The sequence below is a fragment of the Apus apus genome, chromosome 1 (assembly GCF_020740795.1).
Source record: "Apus apus isolate bApuApu2 chromosome 1, bApuApu2.pri.cur, whole genome shotgun sequence".
In the NCBI taxonomy this organism is placed as follows: domain Eukaryota; kingdom Metazoa; phylum Chordata; class Aves; order Apodiformes; family Apodidae; genus Apus; species Apus apus.
This window is the reverse complement of record NC_067282.1, coordinates 71,485,035-71,503,124: the sequence shown is the minus strand read 5'-3', so window position 1 is coordinate 71,503,124 and position 18,090 is coordinate 71,485,035. Positions and strand designations below refer to the sequence as shown.

General features: G+C 46.0%; 1 protein-coding gene across 1 annotated transcript; it reads left to right on the top strand.

The window, feature by feature from the left end:
• Positions 1–175: 175 nt before the first annotated feature.
• LOC127396421 (tumor necrosis factor receptor superfamily member 1A-like) lies at positions 176–16,823 on the top strand. The gene is made up of 10 exons (XM_051644077.1): positions 176–328; positions 9,934–10,135; positions 10,431–10,559; positions 10,881–11,030; positions 12,609–12,690; positions 13,012–13,079; positions 13,290–13,412; positions 13,733–13,770; positions 14,520–14,679; positions 15,230–16,823. Exons 1-10 carry the CDS (start codon positions 290–292, stop codon positions 15,529–15,531), a joined length of 1,293 nt encoding a protein of 430 aa, XP_051500037.1. The 5' UTR covers positions 176–289; the 3' UTR covers positions 15,532–16,823.
• The last annotated feature ends 1,267 nt before the right edge of the window (positions 16,824–18,090 follow it).

Genomic DNA, 18,090 nt, shown 5'->3' with positions numbered 1-18,090 from the left:
GATGTCCGCCGGCGGCTGCATCTCCCGCAGCCCGCCCGTCCCGGTGTCCGGGGCAGGCGGCGGGCTCGGAGGGCGGGGCGGGCGGGGCGACCGGCCGAGCCGCCCCCTCCCTCCCTCCCTCCCGCTCGCCGCCCTCTTCCCTGCGGCGGCTGCCAGGAAGTTGGAGAGACGGGAGGGGGGTGGTAGTTTCGCTCCGCGCTCTCCGGCGGGGCCGGGGCGCGGCAGGGCTGGGGCGGCTTCCTCGGGACGCGGGGGACCCTGCCATGGGGACGTAGCGGGCCGCGGAGCCATGCGCGGCCGGGCGCTGCCCTGCAGCTCGCTGGGGACGGTAAGTCACGGCGGGGGCTTCTCCGCTCCCCGCGGGACGGGGCCGCGCTGCGGTGGGCGCTGCCTCCGGTGCTGTGGGTCCTTCCCCCGGCGCTGCGGTGTCGGCCGCCCTCGCCCCTCCGCAGCGCTGCCCGTCGGGGACTTCGGCTTCCCGCACGGCAGCCCCCGTGCCGGGGCGGGGAGCAGCGGGGCGGGCAGTGCCCGCGGAGCCCTGTTCTGCTGCGGGGTGGGGAGGCGAGGCGAGGCGAGCCGGTGGAGGGGGAGGCCGGTGCTGGCCTGACGGGAGCAGCGACAGGCTCCGGAGAGCCGGGGTGCTCGGGAGAGCCGGGGTGCTCGGGAGAGCCGGAGCGCTCCTGGCCCGCCCTCACCCGGCCGGCTGCGGTGCCGCCGGGCAGCGCCGCTGCGGGGCTGAGGCCACCCCAGGCGGGCTCCCTCCTGCCCTCCCTTGCCGCTTCGCCGCTGCTTTCGCTGCCGCCGTTTCCGGGATGTATTCCTGAGTCAGGGAGAAGGGCGGCTGGATTTCCAGGAATGGTGGAGAGTTTGCTGGAGCCCGCGGGGCGCGGGTCCGTCCCGGCGCCGAGACCCGGCCGGGGACACGGAACCGTCCGTCCGGTGTCGGGGGAGCCGGGACCGGCTCTGCCCGCTGGGGTAGGATGCTTTGGGTTGGAAGGGACCTTAAAAGATCATCTGGTTCCAACCCCGCTGCATGGGCACAGTGTCCGATTCCAGTGTCTCGCCGCCGTCAGGTTGAAGAGTTTCTTCCTGATATCTAAGTCTACCCTCTTCCAATTTGAAACCATTGCCCCCCTCCCCCCGTCCTATCACTACAAGCCCTTATGAAAAGTCCTTCCCCAGCTTTCCTGCAGGGTCCCTTTAAGGTAGTGGAAGGGAGACCCCTGTGAGGTCTCTCCGGAGCCTTCTCTTCTCCAGGCCGAACAGCCCCAGGTCTCTCAGCCTGTCTTCGCAGGAAAGGTGCTCCAGCCCGGGGATCATCTTCGTGGCCTTCCTCTGGACTCAACAGCTCCATGTCCTCCTTACACTGGGGGGTCCCAGAGCTGGATGCAGTGGGGTCTCACGAGAGCAGAGCAGAGGGGGAGAATCGCTTCCCCTATCACTTGATGGTAACTCCAGACATTGAAAAAAAAGTTTGACAGCTTTATGAATAACCTGTTTGCTAGAGGTGAATGGCCATTCAGTATCAGGAGATCTGTGATAAAGCTGTGACAGTAGGGGGGATGTCACCATCACGACTGGCTGTGAGTTCTGGTACAGAAGTCACACTGTCCCTAAAACACCTGAGCATTCTAGTAACAAACACTTGCACTTGGCTGCACTAGACTTGCAATGTTTGGTTAATTTGTTGCCAAAAAATTGTGACTGCCTTACTCAAAGTTAGGTTCTTCCAGAAGTTTTGTATTTTGAGCTTGGAAGTTTTTGGAAACCGAGTAATAGAGTTACAGCTAGCACTAGCAAGACCACACAAGTATAACTGGAGTAGGAGCATCCTACACCTTGACCAACTGTGTACCATCTCAGGACCTAGGCAGGATACATCAGCTGTTGAGATAGATGACTTCCATACAGATTGCAAAGCAGTTAGTGAACAAGGAAAAGCGTATTTCTGCATATTTTGCTGTAATTCCAATGCTGTGTGTGGCATTACTGGTATTATTGGCAATCAAATGTACAAAAAGTCATTCAATTCCCCAAATTAATTATATTGTCTTCAGTTACATAATATGCTGGAGAAAAGAGTGCCCTTCAGTGGGATTAGTTTTTCTTTTTGAGGATGTTTTTCACCTCCTATTTATGCGGTAATTTCAAGTTCTCAACTACACCACTCTCATTACATATTATCTTTTCCATAAAATGATATAATTTTTTCAGTGTTACAGTTCTCACTCTGTCACATGCCCTTCCTAGATTTGCCCTTGTGGCCTTTTTCACTCCCTTTATGCCACTCTTCTAGTTTTCGGATTCTTTAATGTTTCCTCTGATTCTTCAAAATTTCCTGTAGCTTGTTTCCATGCATTTTCTCTTTTTATGTGTCCTGAACCTCATTTCCAGGTCTTCTGTGTTTTCCCTGTGCACTTTCACAGTAGAAAAAATGGCAGCTGTCTTCACTGAGGTCAGTGAGGTCAATTACAGTTTCATTTACTAAAGTCAATTCAATTTTTGGGAAAAAAAAAAAAGACAAAATAGCCACAAGGGTGTTTCTGGCATTGGTTCCTTTTGAAGGTAAAGAGGGGAAATGCAATTTTGAAGTTAGAAGCTATGTTACATAAAAATTGAAAATCAAGGCACCAGGTGCATTGTAAGAAAGAGCTGTTGGGCCTGCCATCCTGTTTCCAGTAGTGGCCAACAGTCTACCAGGGGGCCCAGAGCAGGGCAAGGGTACAATAATGAAAAATAAAAATACTTCCCTGGCTTCCAGTGGTCTGTGATTGTAGGAATTCCTGAGTTGAAATGGTGTCTTCGTATTTCAGATTCCTGTGGTTTTTTTCTTCTCCTCATGGTTGTGATGATCTCTTTTGGAACCCAGACATGTTTCTGGCACCCTCAGCACTCTGGGTGCTCACCTCACCTATGTGTTCACTAAAAAACTACTTCCCTGTGTTTATTTTGAACATGTCTCCTGCTTTTTTTTATATGATGCCTTTTAGTTCTTGCATTGGAAGGCACATAGAACAGCCATCCCAGTTTCTCTCCTTCAGTCATTCTAGTTCACCTTTTCCGTGGCATTTGTGACTTTAGAGCTGCTGTAGTATCCTCTGCTCACTTGTCTCTTTTACACACCAGTATTTTTAATTATTCCTTTTACGGCAGCCGTTCTGTACCACTGATCATCCCCATTACCTTTCTCTGTATCTTATCTGGGTGAATTTATATTCTCAGGGTTGGGAACCAGAACTACAGCTGTATTCAATCCTGATGGATTTATACATTGGCATAACAACGCTTTCTGTTTTGTCCTCAGAGAGTTTCCTAATAATTTGTAGCATTTGATTGCATTTCTGATTGCTTTGTTCAGGCATGTCCATTCAACTTATTATCCAATTATTAATCTAGTTTATGTTTTTGATGACTGTCCACTTTTAATCAAGTGGAACGTGTTGGTATCTGTGTCCGTGCCAATTTCAATTGCATGATAATTTAAGTACTCACAAGTAATGAGCATTGTCAGTTTGGATGTCTTTCCTTTTTTACTAAGTAATCAATTTTCTGCCTTCTTTGAGGTAAAGCCTGTTTTGTCTTTTAGCTCCTTCCTATCAATTTTTGTTGCCCATTACAAAGGGTCTCTGCTTTTATTTGGGATAGATGTCTGGTATTCTCATCAATAGTCTTGTCCTCACCCCTGGGTGCTTCCTTTGAGCGTTTGTTAACACAGGCCTTCCTATTGCAGTCTTGGGAAGCTGGCAGTAGAAAGGACATCTCAAAGCTGCATTTCTCTATTAAAACAAACAGGAGTGTGTCAGTTCCAATGAATAGGACTCAGCACATGACAATTATCTGACTCTTAAAAAAACCTCACCTAATGAGTCAGCGACAAAGGGCGTGAGGACGGTTCACGGCTCCAGCATGGGCTGGAGCCAAGGGAAAATCAGGATTGAAGAGGGAGGCCCCTGCTGAGCCTTCCTGCAGCTCTTGCTCCAACAGAGCTCTGATGTGAGGTCCTACGGCTGAAGTCAGCCCTGAGCACAGGCAGGCGAATGAGGGGGGGCAGTCATGTCCTCTGGGCTCTCTAAGGAAGAATGAAGAAGTTATTTTCTTACAGTTGTGGTTGCCTACTGACTTTTCCACTCTTACATCTCTGCTAATATGAAATAAAAACTTTTCACTTTATATACTGTATGTATACACACATTTTTATGGTGTGAAGTTCATGGTCTTTATTGGTAAACCACAGTTTTAAAATTAAGATTTCTAAGACTTTTCTTCATTGCTTGAAAGCTATTATCAGTCTCCTGGTTTTAGACAAGGCCTAAAATACAGCATTTCCCCCGTCTGATCTTCATAAAATTAAGGATTATTTATAATAATTGCTCTTGTATCCTTTTGACCTTTCCAGGTTTTAGCAAGCAGTGAGAAAACTTCCTGTAAATGTTGTTTTAATACACATTTCTTAATGTGTGAAGCAGTTCTGGTTCCCTATACAAACTAAAAAAAAAAAGCAAACCTCAAAGAGGTTTTGCCAAAATGGCAAAAGCAGTCGAAGAACATAAAGGTAGCCCTGCACCCTGATTTCTTTGGTAGCTGATTACTCTGGGCAATATCTGTTTTCTTCTGACCTCCCAAGCTGGCTAATTTTTTATGACTCATCAGAAAAGGTTACAGATGCTGGTATGTGGATTATTTGTGCATTGGTGCATGTGTCATGTTGAACTCGTAAACAAAGTTTCTATTAAGAAATATTTGAGAATTTCTGATGACTTGTAATGCCTTTTTTTTTGCAGGTAGTTCTTTAGATTAAAAATGGAATTTCCAAAATGCCAGTCTTTTTAGAGAGAAGCAGTTGAATCAGTTGTTGGTGGAGAAACACTTTATTACATGAGGAATATGTTAGGCTGCAAAAAAAGAAGTCTCATAACCCAAATTTTAACAGGACATCTGGATTTACAAAATAGTTGTATTCTGAAATTTAAGCTGTGTAAATTATTAATTTGGACCTATTTTGAACATGGGGACCTATTTTAATTTGGGGGGTTGGACTAGATGATCTTTCGAGGTCCCTTCCAACCCCTAAGATTCTGTGATAAGCTTAGTGATGAGCAACACTGTTTTAATTGTTTGTAATACTTAATACCTGAGCATCTGCTCCAGCAAGTCTTGCATTCCTGTTAGCTCACGTGAGCAAGCGTGGGGTCTCAATGCGTGTCAGGGCAGGAGTCACTTCCCGCCTGTCTAATCCCCCCATTCCCACTCGGTTCGATTTCTTTGACTGGCCTTGGTGCACTCCGCACACCTCTAGGCATTCCTAAGAGAGGGGAATCTTTCCCAGTGCAAGCCTCTCCATCCTCTCTCTTGTAGGTGTGTGCCACTGTCCCTTTTGCCTCTGCCCTTCTCCCCGAGGGCGAGGAGCCTCGCAGGGAGCAGCAGGGATACAGCTCTGCACAGGGAGGGCAGAGTGCATGATACTGAGCTGTGGCATCCGTGCTGTGGTGGTTAGGTATTTCCTAGCCTTCTGGACATGGGCAGGTGATAATAGGGTAGCTCTGATATGCTGCACTTCCCTGTGCTATCCCTCTGTTTTGGATACTGTGTGTTTTTTCTCCTTGGCCTGAGGACAAGTGCTCTCCAATGTCCCTTCTTACTTCCAGTCCCTCATCTTTCTTACATCTTCACTTTTATCTTTGCCCTTTCTTTCTTTGACTTACTCCTGCAGGGATGTCACCTCACAGTTCTCTCTGTGTGGTCTGGTGAGGCAGAAGCAGCAGTGAGGGTGTGAATTGTAGTGGCAGTAATTAAAAAATATTTGAGTTTGAAGGTGGTGCAGGGGCTCCTAACTCCAGTTTCAGCTGCCAAAACTTTGCATAGAAGAGCTTTTGCTTGTGCACCGTTTTTTGTTTCCCTCACTGTAGCTGTCAGGCAGTGAGTGCTGGCACGAGACATGAGAAGGAACTAGGGTTGCCTCACATTGTGAGGAGAATATGCGGGGCACCCAAATGTCACCCAGAGGGGTGGAATGATTTAAGGAAGCAGCATTCTGGTTTTCCTCTGCCAGATTTTGTTTATTTCTGCAGCAGTTTCAGAAGTAAAACCTAGACTTTCTGCTGACTTTTTTTTTTCCCCTGGGCAGTCCCTGCTCACTAAAAATGTGAATCACCAGTGTGCATGATGTGGTTTGGTGGTTTGGATTATCATTTGGCTTAGGAAAGACAAGCTGCCCACTTCTCTGCGCAGCACTGGTTAGTAGGTTCGTTGTTTGTTCTCCTGGTAAGCGGAATCAGAACATGTATATCTATCAATGCACTATCACCTGATTTCAGTTGTAGAAGACCTCTAACCTTTGCCTTGGTGAGCTGTTATCAGTGACTTTAGGCTTCAATTTATATGGGGCTACATCTGGCTGGCGACTGGTCACCAGTGGTGTTTCTCAGGGTTCAGCTCTAGGGCCAGTTCTGTTCAATATATGTGTCATTGATCTGGATGCAGGAGCTGAATGTACCATTAGCAAGTTTGCTGATTATATTGAACTGGTAGGTGCTGTTTTCTCTCCAGAGGGACAAGAGGCCGTGCAGATGGATCTAGGTAGAGTGGAGCACTGGGCAGTGATTAATGGTTGAAATTTAACAAGTTGAAATGCCAGATTCTGCACATGGGACAGAGTAGGACTGGGCGCAAGGATAATCTGAGAGAGGAGTGGCCAGAGAGCAGCCCTGCAGAAAGGGATCTGGGGGTGCTGGCTGGCAGCTGCTCAATGTGAGCCAGCAGTGTGTCCTGGCAGCCCAGAGGGCAAACTGCATCTGGGGTGCATCAAACACGGATAACCAGCTGGTCAAGGGAGATGATTAGCCTGTTGTATTCAGCACTGGTGTGATCTTACCTCAAGTGCTGTGGGCAGTTCTGGGCCCCACCATTTAAGAAGGGTGTGAAGGTCCTTGTATGTGTCCAGAGGAGGGCAACAAGGCTGGTGAGGGGGCTGGAAGACACGTCTGGTGAGGAGCAGCTGAGGACTTCAGGCATGTCTAGTTTGGAGAAAAGGAGGCCGAGGAGCGACCTTATTGCTCTCTACAGCTTCCTAAGGAGGGAACATGAGGAAGGAGGTGCTGCTGTCTTCTGGGATCCTGTGATAGGACATGTGGGAATGTTTCAGAGCTGCACCAGGGAAGGTTCAGGAAGCATTTCTTTACCAAGAAGGTGGTCAAACACTAGAACAGGCTTCCTAGACAGGTGGTTAATGCACCAAGCCTGTTGGTGTTCAAGAGGCATTTGGACAATACCCTTAACAGTGTGCTTTAACTTGGTCAGCCCAGATGATCATTATAGGTCCTTTCCAACTGAAATAGCCTATTCTAATTTCATGCGTTTCCTGAATTTTATTTTATGTCATAAGTGTAAATGAGTACACTGCTGAACAGCTTGGGTAGCTGCTTAAGATGGTGGTGTTCTTTTTTCCACCATGTGAATAATTTTTCTAGAAGTTTGTGAGTCACTTGTGGTTGGTGACTCTCCCTTTCTCAGATTTTCATCAGTAATAATGTATTAACTCTGGCTTGATTGCATTTATACACATGCTTTCACTTACTCTGAAAAATTAAAAACACCTTTCCTGCTTTCTTTTGGTTTTGAAGATATATCTGACCAATTTTATTTTAAATTTTTTTTTTTTGCTTGCTCTTTGATGCTTTCTTCTGTTGATTCTATTGCTGACTTTTCTGACAGGCCAGCTGTATATATTCCCATGTCAGGGGATTAATAATTTCCGATAGAATTTTTTTTTATTGTTGCTGTCAGACCATTTGTGTGAATGATCTTTTACCCATTTTCCTGCAAGCAGTCAATTTTGTAACACTATCAGCTGCTGAAACAAGTTTTATTTTTTACAGAGTTATTGAAGTGCTCGTATTTGTCCTGTGGTCAGCTAATTGAGTCTGAAATTATGGCTATTTAAATATGCAATTCTGTCTTCCCTGTTCACCATTTTAGCATCCAGTCTATTGAATATCTTTGTATGACAGCTCTCTGAAAAACGGAGTTTTTGCTTTGTCAGAGTTGCAAAGTCCTGTCCTTCTTGAGGTTTTAAGTTGCTTTAATGTATGTATCTTTGTCTCCCAAGGCTTTAATTTTGAGAGAGAAACGGGACAGCATAGGGCTGTCACAGCCATCTCATTTTGTGTATCTTAAGCTTGCAGCCACAAAATTGGTATCAGCATTGTGGTTTACCCTTACTGTTTTACTTTGCTTTTGCTACACCTCTCCTAGCTGAGAAAAGCAAAAAAGAAACTGAACTCTGAAGCTGTGCCTGTACAGCTAGGCATCTTGCCACTTTCAGAAAAGCAAGCTGGGAAAACATTAGATGCAGCGAAGTTGGTGCTGTAAAACTCGGTGTGAGATTCCGTGGATGGGGCAGGATGATAATTATTTACAGAAAAGAAGAGCTGATTTTCATGCATTCACATGATCTGATAAATAGGCTATATTGGCACACACTGCCCACAACACTCAGAAGCACCACACACGTACGTCCAGATGCTGTGGCCAGGATCACTGGTGTGCAATGCAGATGATAAGGTGTCCTAGTTAGCAAATCTTTGTTGCAGCACTGGGGTTCTTCTTAGCATTACAAACTAGTTTTTGGACAAATCCATCATACCCTTCAGGAGTCATCAGCTGGTATGGGATGACCCTTTGCCATAGCAACTTGCTGACTTCAGGCTCCATAAATCTTGGGCCAAGTTGTTACCCCGTTTCGGTTTTTGTTTGTGTTTTGTTTGTTTGTTGTTGTTTTTTTTTTAACCTTTTCATTATTGTGTGTTTTTCCCTTGTTTGAATGCATGTTTGAAATACATGCCTGGGGTCTGTTTTTCTGTCAGGCCAAGAGGCAAAGGAATCTTGTTTCTTGTATGCTGTAATCTTGTTACCATCCTCCTGGTGCAGGGTCATTTGCTCATGAGTCATCTATGCTGTGGTTTTACCAGAGTGTGGACCTTTCGGCCATTACATAAATAGCACATTTCTCAATTTTGCTGCTGGGAAGAGTGTTCTGAAAACAATGTCCAGGGAATGGTGTCTGTACAAGCCATTCTTTTAACCCTTTGTTCTGCTGTTCCTTTCTGTGTGTGTGTGTACACTTGCACTCTCTTACAGTCATACTGAAGTCATGCCAATCTTAGTATTTCTGTAACATTTTTGACAACAGTTATCTTCAAAATGAAAAATAGCAAGTAAATCTTAAAGGAATTTAAAAAAAAAAGAAAAAGTTCACATTTTTATGGCAGACTGTTCAGACTGAATGTTAACATCTGCAGCTTAGAATGGTATATGTTTCACAGGGGGAGAACTTGAAAACCAAGCTTTCCCATGTTTCTGGGGCTGACTTGTTCAGGAGGAGTTTTGGAAGCTTTCTGTACTTTACATGCTGTGAGATCCTACCCTGGCTTCTTATTCCAAATTTCCCATCTGGTTTATTTATTCAGTAGAACTGCAAGTACTGGATGTTTTCCTCTCTCTGGAACAGTTTCTATATGTGCAGTCTTACTGCCTTCCTTAATACAAGCATTCTTTTTCTCTTCAATAACTTTATTGCAAGCTGCAGCATTTTCAAGACATTGCATTTATAAATTGCACATCACGAAAACTATCTGCTTTATATACAGCTAGTTTGTCATAGAGACCATTGTATGACATATTTATAACACAGATGACAGGCATGTGTTGGGATTTTTTGGGGGTAAATAATCTCACGCACACATACTTTTGTCACTGCAGGTTCCTTATATCAGAATTGGTCAAGTCAATTGAACTCACTGTTATAATAATATTTAATTGTAAGTGCTGAAGACAGCTGTGCAGACTGCAGGGGCATAGGATGTTTTCTCACCTTGTTTCTCTCCCTCTTTTTTTCCCTTCCTCTCCCTTTCCCTCCCTCTACCTCTATATTTACAGGTTATCCTAACATTTGTCTGTGTGTTGATGAAGGAATCTGCAGGAATTGCTCCAATGCCATATACACTGCAAGTCTATCGGGAAGCTTTGAATGGAAGAGACCCCTCTAACCCCTTGAGGAGAGAAAAGAGGCAGGTGCAGTGTCAACTAGGACAATACCTACATCCCAGAGAGACCCACTGCTGCATGAGGTGCCATGCAGGTATGTAAAATAAGTACAGTAGTAGTGACCTTCACTGTAGAGGCATTTCCTTGTCCTGCACTCTCAAGGTGTGTGTCCTACTGCTCCCTTTCCTTGATAGCTATTGCTACCCAGAGGAATTCTTATTCCTTGTATCTTCTTTTGGGCTGTTAGTGTTCTTCAGGCTGGTTAGAGGAAGCATTTTTGGTCCTTACACAGTCAACTCCTGAGTTCCTGTGGAATCAATTAGTCTTGTCCTCCCTAAGACAATGCATTTGCCTCCCTGTCAGAGCTCTATTAAGTGATTTTCTTGTAGGTACTTACAAGGCAAAAGACTGTGACCGGCCTGACCAGGCACCTGTCTGTCTTCCGTGTCCTACTGGCACGTTCACAGCCGTTGATAACACCATGTCTCAGTGCTTCCCGTGTACATATTGCCGTAGAGGTGAGTTATCTACAGGAAATGAGGAAAATGGGTGGTAGTGGTGGGGGGGCAGGGCTAGAGGGGATGGTAAGGTGAGTGTGGAAGCTTGGAAAAGTAAGCAATTGAATTGGCAGAAGGACACTATGGGAAGGGATTGGGGGAAGCAGGAATAGGGGTTGCCAAATTACTATAGTCTGAGACACAGTTTGCAGGGCTTTCTGGCCTTTCTCTGGGAAGATTAGGAGATAATGATACCTGTCATTGTCACAGTTCTCTCAGCTGAAGGTGAGGAAAGATGTTGGAATAATTGCTTCTCCCTTTTTTTTTTTTTCTTTCCTTCAGAATTTCGGCAGATAGTAGTGAGTCCTTGCACCCCAAAGCAAGATACTGTATGTGGCTGTCGGAAGAATCAGTATCAGATTGGCCTGTTCGATCTCTTTGAGTGCAGGGACTGCAGTTCATGTGTCAATGGAAGTGTTGCTATTGCCAACTGTGAGTATGGCATGGATATGGCTCCAGTGCAGACATACTGTACTAGGGTAGAGATTAGCAGCATTCTTAACTTTCTGACAAGCTGCAGGACCTTGCCCGGTGATTGTAGTTTCGGAAAATTCTTGGTCTTGCCTGCGCCCTTTGCCCAGAAAGACTGCCTGCCTTGGCATCAGTCCCTGTTTCTGTTGCAGATTGTCTTCCTTTTGTCCTTGAATGGTTTCTCAGTTTTGGCTGTTGTGAGAAGATATTTTCTACTTAATTTTGGTACTTCTGCCTTGCATGTTCTGAAGAAAGGTCTTTGTGCTCTAGACCAGATTTCCCCCTTGCCTTCCTTATTTGTCTTTCTCCTGATACTCACTGTGTTTCCCTCACCAACTGCTGGAAGCACTTTGAGTACTATGGCTGAAAATACTACTGGTCCCATGGTCCAGCTGAACTGCTTGTCAGTTGGTTGCTGAGCCACCACAGTGTACTGTGCAGTGTTTTAAAGTAAGGAGCTGCTCAGGTAATGCTGAACTGTACCCAGTGGCACTGAGCGTGACCTGGGGATGGCGTCTGGGAGAAGTACCCATGTTAGCTGTTCCAAGCTGCTTCATCTTCAGTCAGGAACTGGAGATCTTAACCAAATACTGCTTGTTGTCCTCCACTTTGTGCTGTAGTCTAATTCTGTTCCTGTGCCTTAAATGCTTCTTGTTTTCCTAATGCTATACCCTCTTCTTTGCAAACTCTGCTTTTCCTAATCCCTTTCCTGTCTCTTATCTTGCCTAGTGGGAGATCTGCTGTCTCACTGGTGAATGTATTCCCTCTGGTGCTCAGTAATCTTTCTCTGTCACACTCTGCACATTTACAACTGTCTTCAAGGGTCATCACTGTATGCTGTCCTTGAGCAATTTCCTTCCCTCTTGGCTGATGTAGAACTGTTTTAGTCCTGTCCCTTGCTTGCTACAGATTGTATGCTGCTTGTTCTAGTACCTCTTTCCCTCCCCTCTTGCAACTTTGTCCTTCTGTTACTATTCTCACCTGCTTCTTCCCACACCTGTTTTACTCAATCTCCATGCTGTGACTTGCTCAGAAGCAAAAGCTGTTTAATTTCTTAACCCTTCCACTCACAGCATAGCAGATCACAAGAGTGAGTCTGCGTCCAATGGCTTGAAGTGATTTCTCCCTACCCTTAACTGACTTCCTCACCAGTCCCAGCTGCTCAGGGACCACTTCTTCTTCATAGTTGCCTGACTAATGTGATTTCCCCTTCTTGTCATGCTTGAACTTGAGTGACTTTCCCCACTTTTGCACTGAAACTGTCATTATCCATTAGACCCGTTTCAGCTGCACTGTAATTTTAGTCCCTTTCCAAGCCTCTACAGAGGTCTCTGATCTACCAGGACATTGGTACTCTTGTTTGTTACGATTTTTATCCTTCCCCAACCCTGTCCTCAGACATAGACAGAATCCTCTTCTTCAGCAGCAGTTCTCTGGGCTCAAAGAGGGATAATCTCCCTCCCATCTTGGAGGGGGTTTTTCTCCTTTTGTTTTCTTCTCTGTCCAGATTATGGCAATGGTTTTGTCTTTTCTCTATAGGTTCAAAGAACAGAGATGCAATTTGCAAGTGTAAACCTCAGTTCTTCCGGACACTTAGTAATGTTTGCAAGCCTTGCAGCAGGTGAATTTTTTTTTCTCTGTATTCCCCTCCACTGAGTAGGAGAGACAGCAGACACAAGCCCCACAGGGGAAGGAAATTTTTCTCAAGGCTCTGTCCATCATGATATAACTTTACAACATTCTGCCATTTTGGAGCGATAGGGCCTTCCCCTCTGCCACCCCCAGTCTTCTCTGTGTAGTCATCAACCCACTAAGAACCCAAAGCTACACTGCACTGCTCTGCTTTGCAGGCTCATCTTGACTTGTCTGTTACTTAGGATAGTTGCAAATGGCTGGTGTTTCTCTTCATGCATGCTCACCTCTCTTGATTTGCTCTTTTCAGCTGCGTGGGAGAAGAATGCTTGCAGTGTCATAGCCCAGTGGCTACCTCACCGACTTCTTCTGGGCTGAGTGAGTACAGGGGGAGCTGAGGGACAGTGGAATCTTCTCAGTGTGGGCTTTTGTTCTGTTAATGCCTTTTGTCAAGTATTATTTTCTCCACTATCTAAAATAATTTTTTTCCTCCCTACCATTTGCATGCCTTCACTTCCTGTTCTTCCTCTAGCACTTACCTTGACTTTTTCAGTCCTTTATTCATTTGCCCTCTTTCCTTTTGTCCAGATGGGAGCCTTGTCCTTGGCATCATCGTTATAATATTTGTAGTTATCTCTTTTCTCTACATTGTAAATAAAGTAGTGAAATTGGTCCAGAAAAATGGGACAGCATCGTCTTGCTTATCCTGTGGTGAGTACAGCAGCATGTGGTGATATTAATTGGGATAGACATAATTCTCTGTGTGCTTGTGTGTGTGCACACATGCGAGGGAAAAAGGGGGATCTTGTTCCTCTGCTTTGCTGCAAGGCCAGAGGAACTAAGCTTATTGCTGTAGTTCTTACAACTCTGCATCCCTGCACACAGAGCTGTGACGGGAAGTGTGTGTGAGCTCATTGCTGGGACATCTGCATTTTGCTATATAACTTTTTCGAGGGCAGGATTGTGAATATCTGCTTTCCTGTTTTCTCTGGGATGAGAGGAAGTGAAAATATTTTTTTTTTTCTTTAAAGTTCCTTTGCCCCAGACAACCAAGGAGGCACTACATGAGGTGAGCAAGATGATGGTATAAGAGCTTTCCTTCCACTTTCAGCTATGTTAGCCTGGGATCCAGAATAACATTTTCCCCCATGGGCTGTTTTCAGGCCTTGTATTTTTGAAGGACCTGAGTAATAGGGCTGTTTAATTCAGAAGTCTTTTCCTGTAGAGCATGAAGCCATTAACATTTTAATTCCATTCTTCTAGAGGATGCTTTTCATACTCCTGGCTTTTTGCTCTTTTCTTCCTGGATGCATTGCATCCCTTTTCCTCCCTATGTATCCCAAGCTTGGAGGATTTAACTAATTTTACTTCTCTTCAGCTCTTGACCCCACAAGCCTCTCAATGCTGCTTCAGTGTTCTCTCAGGTCCAATGTTGTTCTGCAATTAAGAGGGCCTAAGCAGTAGTAGAGGTGGCTTTTCCACAGCCTTACAGAGAAATCTGATGGGAAAGATGGCATGTGAAGCTTCTAGAATGGTGGTGATTTTTGGTCCCAGCATTACTTGATTTTGCAAAGAAATATTTTTTTCCAGACTACCATTTTTTATGCCAAAAGAGAATTAAACTCCTTGGGTTTTGCTGGAAAGAAAAGTTTGGTGCCTTCTGCTCAAACAAAGCACATAGGAAGAATTAAAAACCTCAGCACCTGCTCCCCACCTATCTTGGATAAATTTTAGTATATAAAGCTAGTGGTTTGTTGGAGTAGGCAGTTGTACTGTGCTGCTGTGGGTGATTCTGGACTAAGAAACTGTGTCTTTCAGGGTGAGGTAAAAAGAAATGAAATTTCCATCCTTCTTCCTGAGTCCCAGAAGGAATCACAATTGTTAGTGAATGCAACACCATCATCTGAACCTCTGTCACAAAGTTCACAGGAGTTTCCAGACTATGTCAGACCTGCCCCAAAGACACAGCTTCCAGACAGTAAGTGAAACTCCCCCATTCTTCCTCCTTCCCCAGGCATACGAGAACCTGATTATACAGATGCAACTAGGAGGATGTTGGACAGACCTTACCCTGTGTGCATGACCTGTCTGCATACTTCATGTGTGGCACAGTACAAAGCTAGAAGCATGCCTAGAGCCCCTGAGCCTGTATATGTTACACATAAACCCTTCTCCCTACCAGCAGAATGGATTGTCCTGTGTGGTGACATGCTGTCAGTCTTAATGCCTCTGGGATGGTGACCCAGAGCATTCTTTTGGTAGGAATGTGTGGCAGAAGGGTCCTAGGCATATGTGCTCAGCTCTGCTCATAACTTTACACAAGAGCATATGGAAGCATTGTTATTACTTTTTGACAGGTAAGAGCAAGTCTGGGCAAAACAAGAGTCTGTGTGACTACTCTGTAGAAGATGTAAACAGGACAGGGCAATGCATGATCCCAAGGCACCATCCAGCACTGGATTACTCACATTCTCCTCTTAGGCTGCAGGATCCTGGTTCTTACACTTTTATTTCTTCTCTTTTCCCAGACCCTGCTGTTCTTTACACTGTGGTGGATCATGTACTACCATCTCGGTGGAAAGAGTTTGTAAGGCGCCTGGGTGTGAGTGACACTGATCTAGAGCGAATTGAGATGGAGCACCGGCGTTTACGAGATGCCCAGTATGAAATGCTTAGACTGTGGAAACTGCAGATGGGCCGTGCTGCAACTCTGGAGCGCATCAGCTGTGTTCTCAGCCAGATGGAGCTGAGTGGCTGCAGTGAAGCTATTCAAGAGTCTTTGCTAAGACAGAACTCTCTGCAACCTTGCACCCTTCACAGCCACCTTTAATCTATTTCTGCTTTAGTTGCCCTCACAATGAGTGTTGAGAGGATCATAACTGTTTTCCTTTCCTTTCTTCCTTTTCCCATGCCTCCTTATCTTTCTAAAACTCCTCAGCTGGGTTTGTTGGAGGCAGCAGCAGATGATGCTGGAGGAAGGCTGAGGTTTGCTTCTTAACCACCATGTAGTTCAGCATCTTTACATCAAGACAGGCCTCTGCAACAACTCCTTTCCCAAGGAGGGAAAGCACCTCATAAAGGAAGTGGTGTGTGGACTCTGACCAAGATGAAAACAGGAGCTCAGAGGGACTTGATAGATCAGCTACTTCATAAGCAAGTTGTTGCTGAAACGGGTGCTGCACCCAGCATGTGGTGGGTGAACTTGTAGGGTGACTTGGTTAAGCTGGCTGTTTAGATAGTACTCGCTGACTGTTTTGCAGATCTGTTTTTCTGCAAGATTCGGCAGTCGGAACTGGCTCACATTGCAGCCCTTTGATTGCTCAATCTGACTCAAGGGAAGTGGTGGGAGGACGTGCGTAGTTCTGGAAGCAGGAAAGGATTGCCCTCTTTTGGTATCAAGTAGTTATCACTGTGGCAAAAGAGTCACGAAGACTCAGAAGTGGTGTCTCTGCAAGAAGCTGGAGGGCATTGTCCTTTCCACACCCTTGCTTCCCTCAGGTTCAAGAATAGTAAGGATTTAGAGCCAACGAGTCAGATGAGAGGCTTTTTTTCTCTAGATTTTTTTCTGTACCAAGAAACCATGTGAGATAGCATTAACAAACCACTTGCCTGTGTGTTTGTTCAGGTGCAGAGGGAACACGAATGTGTGCATCTGTCTGGGTGAGAAGGTACTTACATACCTGGTAGTCTGAGTACCTCTGCACATCTGTTATTGCAGACAGGTCGGTGGGCTCGTGTCTACCTGCTTATCTATCTCTGAATGATTTGCTGTATCTGATCTAACTGCAAATGGGACTGTGTATATGTACATATATATATATGTTTAGTAACTGTCAAATAACTTCACACTACTTCATGGACTGCATTCTGTGATTGCTACTTGGGTGTAAGATGTTTGGTACCATCTCCAGGCTCTCACCGTCACTTTATCGTGGGTATTACCCTGGGTGAAGGAGAAGTAGCAAAAATCAATTAGCCTGCATCAGGTGCAGGTTGTCCACACACTTGTAACGTGGATTTTTTTTTTTTTTAATTTAGTCCCTCATCCCTTGACCAGTGAAAAACTTTCTGTTGTAAATACACTAAATGTTCTGAATTAAAATTCCTATTTTTACCTCTGTTCTGGTTTTGTCCATATCAACTTCTGTGACTGTGGGTTGTAACATCCAGAAGTGGCAAGAGCGGGCTGCAAGAGTGGGTGGATTGATGGATTGATGGTCTGGTTTTAAATTTTTTATTTTTTTTTTAAACACAAGTTTTATCAACTTCTGTATGTAACGCTTAGCTGGCCTCAAGTCACAGGAAGCTGGCTGAGGTCAGGAAGTAGGACTGAAATTAAATTTGGCAGGTCTTCTAAGATACTCCATACTCCAAGGGGATGCTAGCAGATTTAAACTGCATTTGTAGACAACATACAATAAGTGATTTTGATTTCTGTTTGGCTTTTTAAAGGGGAAAATATCTTTAAATAAAATAGTACCAGTTTATACTTTTAGGCTTTGCATGGGCATGTTTCTGTCCGAGGAACCAGAGTACTGTGTTAAGGCAGCGAGGACTTGTTCCTGCTCTACCAGTGAGAAAACTTGGGAGCGAAAGAGAGCCCAAGTTCACGGGGACAAAGCTGGGAGCTGTCAGTGTCAGTTCCCAGTTGAGGCCTTGTTTTGCTATGCCTACGTAACCATTGTAAGTGAGGCTGATTTTTAAAATGTATTATTAAACGAAAGGAAGCCATGGGGAGCTCACGGCCGAGCACTCTGCCGTCATCTTCTGCTTCATCATTTCTGTCCAACACGCACAACAGAAGGGCAGCTACCGCAGGGATACGCTCTCCCTACGAAACCATGCTTGCACGTGGGCAAATCCTCAGAAATCTTCTCCAGGGTAAGCTTTTTTTTTTTTTTTTCTTTTTTTTTCTTTTTCTCACGCCGAACCGTTCAATCCATCCCCCGACCCCCAGGCACGTTGCGGTTCGCTGTGCAAGGCCAGCCCCGAGCCGCAGGGCCCGGGCCGCTGCCCGCCTGTCAAGCGGCTTCACGCAGCGCTCGGACACGAAGCCACGACTCTCCAGGCCTTTCGGAGGACGCCGGGGCTCTCCCCCAAAGCCGACGCCGGCCCCTCGGGCGGGCTGCAGGTGCGAGGATGCGTGCGCAGCCCCCTCGGCGCTGCCGGAGCCGGAGCCGGGGCAGCCCGGCCGCCCCCGAGGAACGGGACCGGCGAGCCCTTCACTTCCACGTCCTGACTTGTTTTCTCCGTGCCGCTCACGCGGTGCCCAGCCCTGCAGCGGGGCTGCCCGGCAGGCGGGAGAGCCGCCCCGCCGGCTGCCCGCCCCTTCGGGCCGCTCCCCCCCCCTCCCGGCGGCGGGCGATGGTCCGAGCCGGGAGCCGCCCCC

Bases quoted from the DNA above. Each gene is read 5' to 3' on its own strand.
- LOC127396421 (XM_051644077.1), top strand. From the start codon at position 290: ATGCGCGGCCGGGCGCTGCCCTGCAGCTCGCTGGGGACG. The intron at 11,031-12,608 runs GTGAGTATGGCA...TTTTCTCTATAG, and splicing joins AAGTGTTGCTATTGCCAACT to GTTCAAAGAACAGAGATGCA. The intron at 13,080-13,289 runs GTGAGTACAGGG...CCTTTTGTCCAG, and splicing joins ACCGACTTCTTCTGGGCTGA to ATGGGAGCCTTGTCCTTGGC.